We start from the raw sequence: 15786 nt of genomic DNA, 5'->3' as shown, positions 1-15786 counted from the left end.
AGCAACTGGGACCGAATCTGGCGCCCTAACCAGAACTAGAACTCGGGTTGCCAGCGCTGCAGGTGGAGGATTAGCCTAGTGAGCTGTGGCGCTGGCCAAAAGATCTTTTATCTAAGTTATGATCAGTTCTGGAGGCAGATAGATTTGGCTATATTTTTTCTTCATTAATTATTTGCTTTTTCCATCTTTTTAAAAAGATGTATTTCTTTATTTGAAGGGAAGTCAGAATTAGAGGAAAAGACAGAGAGAGAGATCTTCCATCTGCTGATTCAATCCCTAGATGCCCACAACAGGCAGAGCTGAGCCAGGCCGAAGCCAGGAGGGAGGAGCTTCATCTGGGTCTCCGGCGTGGGTGGTGGGGCCCCAAATACTTGGGCCATCTTCTGCTATTTTCTCAGGCCAATAACAGGGAGCTAGATCAGAAGTGGAGTAGTTGGGACACAAACTGGCACCCTTATGGAATGCTGGCATCACAGGCAGTGGTTTTACCTGCTAGCCACAATGCTGGTTTGTGTGTAATCCTTAGTGTCTTATACATTTAAAATCCTGTCATCGCCAGACATAATTTTACTTCCTCTTTTCCAGTTTGAGTGCCTATTACTTGTTTTTCCAGCCTAATTGCTCTCGCTAGACCTCTTAGTATTATGTGGAATAGAAGTGGCAACTGGGAGTCTTGCTTTGTTCCTGATTTTGGAGGAAAAGCTTTTATTCTCTCACCATGAAAATGGTGCTCATTGCAGGTTTCTCAGATGTGGCCTGTGATAGGTTGATGTAGATTCCTTCTGTTCCTGGTTTGTTGATTTTTCTTTTTTTTTAATCATGAAACAATATTGAATGTTGTCCTTTTTTTTCTGCATCAATTAAGATGATCATTTTGTCTTTTCATTTTGAAATATGGATTAATTTGGTATATGAACCTCTTTGCCTTCCAGGAATAAATGCCACTTGGTCATGATGTATACTTTTTTTTTTTTTTTAAGATTTATTTTTCATTTATTTGAAAGGCAGAATTACAGAGAGACAGACAGACAGACAGACAAAGACAGAGATCTGTTTGTTAGTTCATTCCCCAAATGGCTACAACGGCCTGGGCTGAGCCAGGCCAAACCCAGAGTCCTGAGGTTCTTCTGAGTCTCCCACGTGAGTGCAGGGGCCCAAAGTCTTGGGTCATTTTCTGCTGCTTTCCCAGGTGCATTAGCAAGGCACTGGATCTTAGTGGAGCAGCCGGGTCTTGAACCAGCACCCATATGGGATGCTGGTGTTCATAGGTGGAAACTTAACCTGCTCTTCCACAACACCGACCTCTGTATAATTCTTTTTTTAAAGAGAATTTAAAAATTTTATTTGAAAGGCTGAGTGACACACACACACACACACACACACACACACACACACGGAGGGAGCTAGGGAGGGGGGTGGGAAAAAAAGGGAGGGAGGGAGGGAGGGAGAGAGAGAGAGAGAGAGAGAGAGAGAGACTAATTTTCCATCCATTGGTTCACTTTCGAAATGGTTACAACAGCAAGGTCTGGGCCCAGCTGAAGCCAGGAACCAGGACCTCCATCCTGATCTCCTCATGGGTGATAGGGTGCCAGATGCTTGAGCCAGTGTATTTTCTAATACACTGTTGAATTCAGTTTGCTGGTATTTTGTTGAGGATTTTCAATGTTTATAAAGGATATTAGTCTGTAGTTTTCTTCTAATGTCAGTTATTTGATTTTGATTTTTGAAAATTTTGAAAAAATTATCTGAAAGGCATTCATCTACTGGTTCATTCCCCAGATGCCTGCATAGCTAGGGCAAGGCCAGGCTGAAGTTGAGAACTAGAAACTCAGTCTGTGGATGGCAGGGACCCAAGTACTTGAACTGTCACCTGCTGCCTCTCCCAGGGTATGCATTAACAGGAAACTGAAGTCTGCAATGGAGCCAGCACTCAAACCAGACCCTCTGATATGGGATGTGGGGGTTCCAAGTGGCATTTTAAGCACTATGCCAATCACCTGCCCTACTTTTGGTCTTAAGCTTCAAGTTTTATTCTGTTTTTTCTTTTTAAAATCAGTGTTAAAAGCACTTTTTAAAAGCAGTGTTGTGAAGATTGAATAGAATGTGGATAGAAAGTATGGAACATAGTGATTAGTACTCATTCAATTAGGAAATATTAGAAGTCATTTCCCTTCCAGTTTCATCTTTTAGTCACTCCTTCTCTGTACTTAAACCTCCAAAAAAGATGACAGCATCACAAATGTATGGTTTTCGTGGTGTTGTGTCTCTGTTCATGATGCTGCCTCTGCTGGGTACAGCAGATCCCTCTGCCTTTTCTTTCCTTCTTTCTTTCTTTCTTTTTTGTTTTAATTTTTATTTTTTCCCCAGAAACCTTTTATCTAAGGAATATAAATGTCATACATACAACTTTAGGAATGTAGTGATTCTTCCCACTGTACCCACCCTCTCACCCACACTCCTACCCTTCTTCCTCCTCCCTCTTCTATTCCCATGCTTACTTTTTATTAAGATCTATTTTCAATTAACTTTATATACATACAATTAACTATGCTAAGTAGAGTTCAATGAATTATATGGAAAAAAAAAAAACACAACTGTTCTTCAGTAGTCCAGACAAGGGCTGTTCAAAGTCGTTGCATCTCAAAGTGTTAATTTCACTTTTTAAGATTACCTTTTAGGTGCTCTGTTATCACAGATCAGGGAGAACACACACTATTTGTCCTTTTGGGACTGGCTTATTTCACTAAGTATGATGTTTTCCAGTTTCATCCATTTTGTTGCAAAAGAGAGGATTTCATTTTTTTTTTACTGCTGTGTAGTATTCCATGGTGTACATATCCCATAATTTCTTTATCTAGGCTTCAGTTGAGGGACATTTGGGTTGATTCTATTTCTTAGCTATCGTGAATTGAGCTGCAACAAGCATATGCTGATTTCATTTCTCTTGGGTAAATTCTCAGGAGTGGAATGGCTGGGTCATATGGTAGGTCTGCATTCAAATGTCTGAAGTATCTCCATACTGTCTTCCATAGTGGCTGTATCAGTTTGCATTCCCATCAACAGTGAATTAGGGTACCTTTTTCCCTACTTCCTCACCATCGTTTCTTAATTGTTGCTTTCTTTATGAAAGCCATTCTAACTGGGGTGAGATGAAACCTCACTGTGGTTTTGTTTTGCATTTCCCTGACAGCTAGTGATCTTGAACACTTTTTCATGTGTTTTTTGGACATTTGGATTTCTTTTTTTTTTTTTTTTTCTTTTGAGAAATGTCTAAGTCCTTTGCTTTTTGCTTCACTGGGTTGTTTTGGTGTTGTTTCTTGATCTCTTTATATATTGATTATTATTAATGCTTTATCAGTTACATAATTTCTGCCATTCTGTTGGTTGCCTCTTCACTTTGCTGAGTGTTTGTTTTGCAGTACAGAAACTTGTTAATTTGATGTAATCCCATTTGTCAATTTTGGCTTTGATTGCTTGTGCCTCTGGGGTCTTTCCCTAGAAGTCTGCCTGTGCCAAAGTCTTGTAGCTTCCCCAGTGTTCTCTAATAATTTGATGGTATCAGGTTATAGATTTAGGTCTTTGATCCATTTTGAGTGCATTATTATGTAAGGTGTAATGTGGGGGTGTTGTTTCATAGTTCTGCATGTGGAGGTCAAGAATTCCCAGCACCATTTGTTGAAGAGACTGTTCTTGCTCCAGAGAATGCTTTTAGCTCCTTTGTCAAAGATAAGCTGGTTGTAGAAGCATTTGGGTTGCTTTTGGGCATTTCTGTTTTGTTCCATTAGTCTATCCATTTGTTTCTGTACTGGTACCAGACTGTTTTGATGATAACTTCCCTGTAGTATTTCTGGAAATCTGGGATTGTATGCTTCCGGCTTTGGTCTTGTTGTATAAGATTGCTTTAGCTATTCAGGGTCTCCTGATTTTCCATGTGAATTTCAGCATAATTTTTTTATAGATCTGAAATTAATGTCCCTGGTATTTTGATTGGTATTGTATTGAATCTGTAAATTGATTTTGATGATACTGATTCTTCTAATCCATGAACACGGAAGATTTTTCCATTTTTTTGTGTGTCATTTTCTTTAATGTTTTGTAATTCTCATTATAGAAATCTTTGACATCCTTGGTTAAATTTATTGAAAGGTATTTGATTTTTTTTTGTAGCTATTGTGAAGGGGATTGATCTTAGAAGTTCTTTCTCAGTGGTGGCATTGTCTTTGTATACTAAGGCTTTGATTTTTGTGTGTTGATTTTATATACTGTCAGTTTACAAAACTCTTCTATGAGTTCCAGTAGTCTCTTAGTGGAGTCTTTTGGATCCCCTGTACATAGAATCATGTCATCTGCAAATAGTGATAGTTTGACTTCCTCCTTCCCAATTTGTATCCCTTTGATTTCTTTTTCTTGCTTAATGGCTCTGGGTAAAACTTTCACAAGTCCATGTAGGTCCACAGTGTACCCCCAATTTGTGTGGAGTTTCCTCTACCATTTTCTCCCTAACCGTTCCCTGTGATTGCACTCTCTCCACTTTTCTTAAGTATCCTCCCCTAGACTAAAGCAGTAAGCACCCTCCCTTGTCTGCCTGCCATCTTGAAAAACCTCCTCTCTCTCTGCACCCCCCCCCTTTTTTTTTAGGATTTATTTATTTTATTTGAAAGAGTTACAGAGAGGAGAGGCAGAGAGAGAGAGGGAGGGAGGGAGGTCGGTTGGTCTGTCTTCCATCCGATGGTTCGCTCCCCAATTGGCCACAATGGCCGGAGCTGTGCCGATCCAAAGCCAAGATCCAGGAGCTTCTTCTAGGTCTCCCACGTGGAGGACTTGGGTCATCTTGTACTGCTTTCCCAGGCCATAGCAGAGAGCTGGATAGGAAATGGAACAGCTGGTACTCGAACCGGCGCCCATATGGGATGCTGGCGCTTCAGGCCAGGGTGTTAACCCACTGCACCACAGCACTGGCCCCTCCCTCTGCCTTTTAATCTGGTAAACACCTACTTATATTCCAGTGTGTGTTCAGGGGCCACCTCCTCTCTGAAATGCTCCCACTTTCTGCCTCTCCTCCTCCTCACTCCCAGATGGAGAATACCTCCCTTGTCCTTGTGCTGCCCGCCAGTCACAGACTTCTTTCTTTGCATCTCGGTTTATTTGTTCATATGGCTGTTTTCTCCTTCTAATGATAAAACTCATTACTTTTGTCTAATAGATACTATAACATTTGAGAAATTTCAGGTATTTTGTGTCTCCATAAACATAAAATTGCTGTAGAGCTTCTTAGCTTTCATTTTCCAAGCACCATTTCCCAGGCAGTATCTTGAAAATTTTGGTTCAGAAAAATGTGGTTGTAATAACATCACATTACATAATAATCTGCTAGCATAATATGCTTCCTATAGGTTTATACTTTATTTCTAGCTGTTTATGTTTTCAAAACAAAAATCTAGCTGAAACTGAGCCTTTCCAAAGACAAAACTCACTGTACATCACTTAAAACATTCTTGCTTCCATGCCTATTTCTAATGATGTCTTTAGCAGTCTCCTGCTTGTTGTGCCCTGACCTCTTCTTCATCTGCCTGTCAGAGTTGAGAGGTAGAGTTACAGATAGAGGGAGAGAGAGAGAGAGAAGGGTCTTCCATCTGCTGGTTCACTCCCCAAAGGCCAGGCCTGGGCCATGCCAAAGCCAGGAGCCAGGAACTTCTTCAAGGTCTCCCACGTGAGTGCAGGGCCATCCTTTGCTGCTTTCCCAGGTGCATTAACAAGGAGCTGGATTGGAAGTAGAGCAGCCAGGATGCTGGGGCTTTAACCTGCTGTGCCACGGCACTGGCCCCTCTGTGTCATTTTTAATGTACAGGTACGTCTTGATTTCTCAGGTGGAGGGTATTCATTTTTTAATTTTATTTTTAAAGGTTTATTTTATTTATTTGAATGGCACAGTGATGGGGAAAGAGAGAGAATGAGAAGAAAGGATCTTCCATTTGCTGGTTCATTGCTCAAATGGCAGCAGAGGCCTAGAACTGAGGCAGGCCAGAAGCCAGGAGGATGGAATTCCATCCAGGTCTCCTGTGGGGGTTGTAGGGCTCCAAGTGACTTGGTTCATTTTCTACTTCTTTCCCAGGCACCTTGCCAGGGAGCTGGATTGGAAGCAGAGTGGTGGGGACTTGGACTGGCACTTTGTTATGGGACGCTGGTGTTGTAGGTGGTGGCTTAGCCCATTGTGCCACAATGCTGGCCCCAATAGCAATGTTTTTGTTTTGTTGTTTTTTGGTATTTTGTGGTTCTTAACGTAGGGCAGTTATAAGGCAGATACTTGGTACTGACCTGGAACTCAGGTATTAATGTTAATTAAGATCCGAGTGTCATTAGTAGTTGAGGTACAAGAGTATGGACTGTCGTTTTTAAATATGAGACTAATCAGCCGGCGCCGTGGCTCAATAGGCTAATCCTCCACCTTGCGGCGCCGGCACACCGGGTTCTAGTCCTGGTCAGGGCGCCGGATTCTGTCCCGGTTGCCCCTCTTCCAGGCCAGCTCTCTGCTGTGGCCAGGGAGTGCAGTGGAGGATGGCCCAGGTGCTTGGGCCCTGCACCCCATGGGAGACCAGGAAAAGCACCTGGCTCCTGGCTCCTGCCATCGGATCAGCGCGGTGCGCCGGCTGCAGCGGCGGCCATTGGAGGGTGAACCAACGGCAAAGGAAGACCTTTCTCTCTCTGTCTCTCTCTCACTGTCCACTCTGCCTGTCAAAAATAAAAAAAATAAAAAAATAAAAAAAAATATGAGACTAATCTTTCACATAAAAAGTAGAAATATGAGAGATTTAGACAGCTTTGATGTTGATGTTTAATGTTTGAATTCTGGATGTTGCTTGGGGCTCATGTGCATGGTCTTTGCCTTTCAGACATGATTGACAGAATACATAGAGCACCTGTGTCCTGTCTGCATACTTACCAAGTGTTTTAATTTTGATATTTTCTAGGAAGATTTTATCATAATTAATTTTGAATGATTACATGTAATTCAGAAACCTCAGTCTCCCCCATATGATCTTGCCTGTTGGTGGGGTGGAAGAGTGCTGGCCCACTGCAGGATGGATTGTGCCTTGTTTCCTAGTGGTAGGCTCATGTGTTTTGCAGACTTATGAGATCAACTATTGTGATTGTTTTTTGTTGGTTTATAGACTATTGATAGAAACTACTGCTTGGCTCAGTTGGTCAGCCAATGTTTGTACTGAAAGATAATTAATTTATGAAGAACAAAAAGTCTGCTACTGAATCCTGACTACTGTTCAAAAATTTTAAATTGTTATTTTTGTAAACTTATGTTTTTGACTTTGTTCCTTTTATGTAGGTTGTATATGATGGACTTTTTGGCGCAAATACAAATTCAAAGTTAAGAACATTATCCTTGCAATTTGTGCATCACATTTGTATAACGTAAGTTTTTTGAGCTACTTTAAAGTTTTCAAATGATGATTTTTCTCTAGAAATAAATTGTGTTAGCTCATGTTAAAAATTTTTTAAAGTTTTAATATATTATTTGCCTTATTTCAGCTATTTCTCTATTCTAAGTAATTGTTTGAAAAGGTATGTAATTATGGGATTCTTACCTTTTTTTTGTATGTGTTTGTGTTTTTTCAAAAGCTGTCCAGAAATCAAGATTAAACCATTAGGTCCAATGCTTTTGAATGGCCTCACTAAGCTAATCAATGAATATAAAGAAGTAAGTGACTTATTTTTAAATATCTGTTAATATTTTTATATTATTAACATTTTTGCTTGACATGGAAAAAATTTCAGAAATCACTGCCATGTTTTACTTTTTATAGAAACAAGTGTTAAAAAGTGATACAAGGATTGAGGGGGTTTATCATCTATTTAACATTTTTTAAAGTAAGGACGTCTTATGCTGCTCCTAAGCACTGTATAGACATAAAATTGAAGGAATTAGCTGAGATCTCCACTGTGATTTATTTCCATATGGGACAGTTTGAATTTGGCTTGTATTGGGAAAGTGTTACCCCTTAGAGGCTGAGATTTTGCTGATCGAAAATTCTATCTAAACATGCATTCAGTAAATTTTTGATTCCATAAACTAAGTGGGATGAGGATTCCTTGGATTGTAGGTTTTCAAATCCTGTTTTTCCCTGTTGCATTTTTCTCACTATCTCCAGTATTTCAGGGGAATTTGCTAAAAAAAGGTAATGTATCAAGAACCCTAGCTGGCATTATTTTCCTTAGTTGTAGCTAAATGTGAATGCATGTTTGCAACAATATAGTGAGATCAAAATCTTGTCACGTCATTTGAAGTTAGAATTGAGTGTGAATCCTATTTTTGTTCTTTGGGGGAGTAACTTAAATTCTCTGGATGTCTGTTCTTTATCTGAGAAATTAAAATAATGATGCCATCATATTGGAGTATTGGGAAGATTGAGTTAGTTCACATAGATTCAGGAGCACAGTCAAGGCACATGGGTATATGTTAGTGAAAAGCTGATCATTTGTTGTGCAGCTGTGCTGTAGGGTAGTGGCATACTTGGCTCTCCTAGCTGCTTTCTCCTGTTGGACAATATTTTCCTGATGTTTAAGGTTTAGGGGACCTTTCAGATTGTTTTTATGATGATATAGTCATATACTTTGGAGTAGTTCATAATAACAAAAAATACTTTTGGGCTTTTGGAATGACACTGGGTATTTAAAAATAGGTTAGAGAGGCCGATAAACCACAGCCGCTGAATCGCATTACCTCAGGTTGACATCTCCCCAACAGATGAATCTGTGAGAGTGGCTGTTTAGGCATGGAAGGGCAAATCCTAGGTTCAGTGTGTCAAATTCATCTGGCAGAAGTTTGAAACTATCTTCTGAATAATCAGTCAGACTGCTGGTTTTCATAAAGTCATGTGAAGTTCTGTCTGTATCTTGAAGGAACTGCACTAATTTACTTGAGGTCTGTGATGTCCTTAATTTTGTGTGGCGGAAGACGAGAGAGGATGCTGTTTATTAAAGTGCAGATTTCTAGAAAATTGCTATACAATTTACTGCAATTTTGGTGAGATAGGGAAGATCCTAGTCTATTGGGCAGTGATACATTTTCTAATGAGTAGAGCTGTTTTCTTAGTGTGTTGAAGATGAACTTTGGTGTGTGCAGGTTACAGTGTTGAAATATCATGAGCTTAGTATTAGTGAATAGAAACCTTTTATCTGACCACTGGGTTTACCTTGTGGAATGAGTTGGGGCTACAAGATTTTGTTTTGTTTTTCCCTTTAGTAGTGTGATGGATTCTGGGTTTGGACGTTGAAAGTTTTGTTCAGATACTAACATGCAGCTAGCCAAAGTGAGACCTACATAGAACAGGGAGTAAGGTGATGCATGTAACTGCAGCGAAAAGGTTTTGCTGTTTACTGTATTTTTTGTTTTGTCTGTTTTTTGTTCTTTTCTTTTTTCTTTTCTTTTCTTTTTTTTTTTAATTTCAAGGACCCTAAACTACTGTCAATGGCATATTCAGCTGTTGGAAAACTCTCCAGGTGAGTAAACTCTTTTTTCAGTGAGAGGTTGGTAAACTGAGCAAAATGACGTAGCTTGTAATACTGGATGGAGAACACTTTTGTTGTTAGTCTGCGAGGAATGCTTTTAATGGCAATTCTTGTAGAAGGGAAAAGATGTGAGATATTTTTATTTACATTTGAAGATGTATTACCATATTAAATAATAGTCTTGAAATGAGATTTCAACTGAATGGTGTTATCATGGATTAAATTTTTGTACCCTAGAGACCTTTGATTGATCTAAAGAGTTCTTGTTGCCTCTTATTACTTGTCTTTATAATCCCAATAATCAAGACTTTTCTAATGGCTCTCTTTTCTGATACCGTTCATATTGTGATTCTTAGTATCCCTGTTTCCAAAGATGGATTTATTTTCTTCTGCTCAGGGTGATTTCCTCAGTGCAGTTCCTCCTGGTTTCATTTTCTGTCACTGTATTTCAAGTTAGGGAGACAGCTGTGGAGCATCCTCAGTGGCACTGTGTGCTGCTTTGCACTCTGCACAGGTTCTGTATTGAGCCAGTTAGACTGGGTCTTGCCCACTGTGCAGGGAGAGGAGCTTTGGGTTTGAAGAAAATCCCCCCCGACAGGCTGAGCCAGTGGGGGTCTCCAGCAGACCTTGCCTCGCCTGGTGATGAGAAGTAGCAGAGCCCTTAGCATAATAGCCTTCAGTTTAAATTGCAGCTTAGTCTGTTTTCTTCATGTTACAATCAGAAATGTTACCTGAATGCATGGACTATTACAGAGGGAATATCTGGGAAGTATATTAACAAGGATTACCTGGATTGGACAACTGAAGTAAATATTTACTTTGCAAATATTGTACTCTTAAGGGAGTTAATCCAGTGATACTGAGATTATGTTCAGAGGGGAAAATGTTGAGTTCAGAAAAATTGTGTTTAGCTCCATTCCCCCTCCCCTGCCTCTTTTTTTGTGGAAATTTGTGTTAGTAATGATATTCCTATATTCTCTTACAGTCGAATGCCTCATTTATTCACTAAGGATATAGCTCTTGTGCAGCAGCTTTTTGAAGCCTTGTGTAAGGTAGGGAAATGGCTCATGTGTTTATGCTTTCTTTTTTTTTTAAGATTTATTATTTATTTATTTGAAAGTCAGAGTTACACAGGGAGAGAGGGAGAGAGGGAGAGGGAGAGAGAGAGAGAGACTTCCGTCCGATGGTTCATTCCTCATTTGGCTGCAACAGCTGGAGCTGCGCCGATCCGAAGCCAGGAGCTTCTTCCAGATCTCACACGTGGGTGCAGGGGCATAAGCACTTGGGCCATCTTCCACTGCTTTCCTAGGCCACAGCAGAGAGCCGGATCGGAAGTGGAGCAGCTGGGTTTCGAACCGGCGCCCATAGGGGATGCTGGTGCTTCAGGCCAGGGTGTTAACCCACTGCGCCACAGCCCCGGCCTCTATGCTTTCTGTTTGGATGTTCACCTGGAAATCCAACTGGGAGAGAAACACTGTTTTGTTATCTTTCTAGGAAGAGCCTGAAACTCGACTTGCTATTCAGGAAGCATTATCTATGATGGTTGGAGCTTATAGTACTTTGGAGGGAGCACAGCGAACTCTCATGGAGGCCCTTGTGGCTTCATACTTAATAAAGGTATGTCCAACCATGAGCTGCAATGCCTGGTAGTATACATATTTTACTACTTTATTGAATTACTTTCCTCCTTAACTGCTTTGATAATTAATAGAGGTATTTGCTGATTATATTTATGATTTATGATCAATTTTTATTTTTCATGATGGAAATCTGATTTTAGGGGAAAAGGAGTATATTCATGGTGTTTAGAATAATGCTTAGGTTTGAAAGATTCTGTGTGAGAAAATAGTTTCTAGTGCGTGTCCTCCAAAGTGGAAGTATCCTGTCTTCCTGATTGGCAGCTGAGCAAAATAATGCAGGAGAGCAGAGTTCTGCAGGTCACATTGCCAGAGAAAAGCAGAAGGAAAGAAAGACAAGTTTCCTGTGTCAGACTGAGTCTATAGGAAGTAAGCCAGTACTACCATACATACTCTGCTGCCTTCTGGTCTTCTACTTGGCTTTCATGGAGTTGATGCGAGAATCTGGAGTGTGTAGATTCATACCTATGTGTAATACACAATATCAAAGAAATGTGTATTTTCACTAGTCAGTTCTTTGTAACCCCGTTTCTACAAGATCGGAAGAAAGAATGATGGCAAAATGTTTTGGTGACATTAATATAAATTGTGTCCTACTGAGATTAGACTGATAGGATTTAATACATTTATATTGAGGGAGTCATGAAAGGTTCCAGAAAGTTTTTGTTTCTGTTGAAATATGGCAGGGTTAAATTGTGCTGTTGTGTGCATTCAGAAGGCTTACTGTATGTGAGGAATTCCATTGTCAGAAGCACCTGGTTCATGGTCACACATAATGGACAGCAGACTTTTAGGGTTATTTAGAAGCTCATTAGAATAGAATACTTAACACTTTCCCTGCATTTCTGTGTTCATAACAGCTCAATTCACAAGAGCAGAGATGATGGAATCAACCTAGATGTCCATCAGCTGATGGCTGGATAAAGAAAATGTGATATACATACACACAGTAGGGTATTATTCAACCATAAAAAAGGATGGCATCCTGACACTTGTAATAGAATGAGAGAACTGGAGATCATTATGCTAAGTGAAATAAGCTAGACCCCAAAAGATAAATATCACATCCTCTTATTTGTGGAAGTTAATGTATATATAGAGAGTATAAAAATTGTATGACTGTCACATCATTTAGGATTTAGTTATAAATACTGCTTCATTGAATTATACCATGTAGATGATGATACACCTTTCTTTCCCCATATTACAGTTGTCACAGATTCCTCATTTTGTGTTACTACTATTTCTGTTTTCATGAAAGAAGAGTATGTGTGTGTGTGTGTGTGTGTATGTTTACATTTGAAGTGAATGTAGCAAAATGTTAGAAATTGTTAAATTTTAAAACCTATAAAAAGGAGAAAACTTTTCCTAGGTAACAAAGAAGCATGATGCTTGTATAATGTTTGTAGATATTGTTTCTCCTCATGCACACTTAATCATGTAAGATATTACCAAGAAAAACTAATTTCTTTTTAAAGATTTATTTATTTATTTGAGAGGCAAAAAAAAAAAAGCAGAGAGAGGAAGAGACAGAGGAAGAGAGAGAAAGAGAGAGATACCTTCCATCTTCTGGTTCACTTCCCAAATGGCTACAACAATTGGGGCTCAGCCATGCTGAAGTCAGGAGCCCAGAACTCATCTGAGTCTCCCATATGGGTAGCAGGGACCCAAGTATTTGGGTCATCATTTGCTGGTCTCCCAGGTTCATTAACAGGGAGCTGAATTGCAAGTGGAACAGCCTGGACTCCACCCAGCACTCCAAAATGGGATGGAGGCAAGGGTTATGACAACCTACTGCAACACAGTACTGGCTTTCAAAGCTAATTTCTTTTTGTAGACAACATTTAAAGCAAGCAAAATTCTAGGCTAAGTAATCTAATTTAGACTAATCCTTAATATCATTGTTTTCCCTCTCTCTCCCTCTCCAGCTTTTTAATTTGAAAGGCAGACCAATGGAGAGACAGACACATATCAGAGATCTTCTATCTGTTGGTTTACTCCCTACATGCTTGGAGCCTGGAACTCCATCTGGTTCTCTCATGTGGATTGCCTCTGAGGGTGTGCTTAGCAGGAAGCTGGAGTGGAAGCAGAACAGGGACTTGGGCACACCCAGAGGAGCTGCTCTTTAATATAGCTCAAGGAATTCTAACAGCAAGAATATCAAGATAAATAGACCAGTATACATTTCGTAGTATTGCTTTTATCTTGTGTTAGGTTTGTGGTTGCAAGAGTAACCCAAGGGGAGAGTGCAGGAGAGCAAACCTTCAGGATCAATGGATTATTTTTTTTTGAAAGTCCTTTTTTTAAGGAAATGACTTTTTTTTAAAAGATTTATTTATTTATTTGAAAGGCAGAGCTACAGAGAGGCAGAGGCACAGAGAGAGAGGGAGAGGTGTTTTATCCGCTGGTTCACTCCCCAGATGGCTGCAATGGCCAGAGCTGGGCCGATCTGAAGCCAGGAGCCAGGAGCTTCTTCCTTGTCTCCCACTTGGGTACAGGGGCCCAAGGACTTGGGCCATCTTCCACTGCTTCCCCAGGCCATATCTGAGAGCTGGATTGGAAGTTGAGCAGCCGGGACTCAAATTGGCACCCATATGGGATGCCAGTACTGCAGGTGGCATCTTTACCCACTATACCACAGCACCGGCCCCCATGATCAGTGGATTCTAAAGCTGCTTTTCTGGTTGAACTTTGTATTCATAAATTATTAATCTAGTTCAATTGAATATGTAGTTGAAGCTGGTTTTGGGGTCAGTTTTAACTTTAGAGCCAATTTGAGAACATTAAAGTTTATTGTGCTAAAAGTTTATAGGGATTCCAAGTAAGCTATATTTGTGTTTGCTTCAAAATACCTGAATTTCTTTTGTGTGACAGAACTTGAGATCCGGGGAGGCAGAGCTAATGGCCAGACACTGCCACAGTGTTACTGGTCCCAAAGTTTTGGGCTGAGAATGTACATGTACAGAGAGCCCTCCCAGCTGTGGTCTTTGTGTGCCTTCCTGCTTTACTTGGAGGATGCTCTTAGCTTGAGAAAGGTACTTAAGTAGGTGCACTGTCCAAAAGACTTTTTTTTTTTTTTCTTTTTTTTTTGATAGGCAGAGTGCATAGTGAGAGAGAGAGACAGAGAGAAAGGTCTTCCTTTTGCCGTTGGTTCACCCTCCAATGGCTGCCATGGCTGGCGCGCTGCGACCAACGCACCGTGCTGATCCGAAGCCAGGAGCCAGGTACTTCTCCTGGTCTCCCATGGGGTGCAGGGCCCAAGCACCTGGGCCATCCTCCACTGCACTCCCTGGCCACAGCAGAGAGCTGGCCTGGAAGAGGGGCAACCGGGACAGAATCCGGCGCCCTGACCGGGACTAGAACCTGGTGTGCTGGCGCCGCTAGGCGGAGGATTAGCCTATTGAGCCGCGGCGCCGGCCAAGACTTTTTAAAACAACATGATTGAAGTCATTGAACAAATGATTTGTCTTGATTTTATTTATACATATATATTTACTAAAATGGCAACTTAAATTTTGTATTGCTTACATTTAGGATGGTGACTTATCTTGAATGAATTGCTGGTGATTGACTTTTTTTCCCCTGTGGTGGTCTGTGTGTTTTAATGTTTCAAACAGCCTGAAGTTCAAGTTCGACAGGTGGCTGTGAAATTTGCCAGCACAGTGTTTCCCTCAGATCATATACCTTCCAGGTATTTGCTCCTACTGGCTGCTGGAGACCCGTAAGTTTCTAAAGGTGTTAATTTGAGTTTGTGTTCATTTTTAATTGTTTTGAAAAAATTTGTGTAGCTTGAAATTTAGAAGCAATTTTTTAAATAGTTAAAAGTATGACCTTTATGATATAGACTTATACAACTGCATTGAATATTTAGGCGCTTTCTCTCTCTCTCTTAAAGATTTATTTATTTATTTGAAAGAGTTACACAGAGAGAGGAGAGGCAGAGAGAGAAAGAGAGAGGTATTCCATCTGCTGGTTCACTCCTCAGTTGGCTGCAGCGGCTGGAGCTGCACCGATCCAAAGCCAGGAGCCAGGACCTTCCTCCTGGTCTCCCACTTGGGTGCAGGGGCCTAAGGACCTGAGCCATCTTTTACTGCATTCCCAGGCCATAGCAGAGAGCTGGATCAGAAGTGGAGCAGCCGGGTCTTGAGCCTGAGCCCATATGGGATGCCGGTGCTTCAGGCCAGAGTGTTAACCTGCTGTGCCACAGCGCTGGCCCGCTTTCTATTTCTTAAGTGAGACTTTTGTATATATTTTTTTCTTTTGTGTTATCAGAGTTAGCCTTACCTTGGAAGACTAAAAAGCCTCATTCACGCTGAGGAATGGCTTACATAAAATTATGTGTTCATTGGTGAATACACTTGCTTATCAACTTGTACAGTCCATTTCTTTAAAAATGAATGATTTCTTGATAACAGTTTCAGTATTCTAGTTGCTCCAAGAGTGTGTCCCTGATAACCTTTTTTCTTGATAATTTGTATATATTTTGCTGTGATTTTTTTTGGTTGGAATTTTAATTGGATATTAAAGTTATTTCTAGGTTCTAGCTTTTCACTTTTTTTTTTATTAAGATTTTATTCATTTATTTAAGAGGTAGAGTTACAGACAGTGAGGGAGAGACAGAAAGGTC

At 40.4% G+C, this 15786-nt stretch overlaps 1 protein-coding gene across 9 annotated transcripts in view; it reads left to right on the top strand.

Moving 5' to 3' along the window:
- The window catches only part of ECPAS (Ecm29 proteasome adaptor and scaffold), a 114871-nt gene that overhangs the window by 49402 nt on the left and 49683 nt on the right, over positions 1 to 15786 (top strand). For all 9 annotated transcript variants that reach the window (XM_089301608.1, XM_070055536.2, XM_089301626.1 and 6 more), the window contains 6 exons: positions 7340 to 7425; positions 7633 to 7711; positions 9464 to 9513; positions 10508 to 10574; positions 11017 to 11139; positions 14777 to 14880. In XM_089301608.1, the coding sequence (XP_089157734.1) occupies positions 7340 to 7425; positions 7633 to 7711; positions 9464 to 9513; positions 10508 to 10574; positions 11017 to 11139; positions 14777 to 14880 (509 nt within the window). The remainder of the gene's footprint in view (positions 1 to 7339; positions 7426 to 7632; positions 7712 to 9463; positions 9514 to 10507; positions 10575 to 11016; positions 11140 to 14776; positions 14881 to 15786) is intronic.

The sequence above is a fragment of the Oryctolagus cuniculus genome, chromosome 1 (genome assembly GCF_051225735.1).
Source record: "Oryctolagus cuniculus isolate XC-2025 breed Fujian yellow rabbit chromosome 1, ASM5122573v1, whole genome shotgun sequence".
NCBI classification, from domain to species: Eukaryota; Metazoa; Chordata; class Mammalia; order Lagomorpha; family Leporidae; genus Oryctolagus; species Oryctolagus cuniculus.
This window is presented reverse-complemented; position numbering and strand designations above follow the sequence as displayed.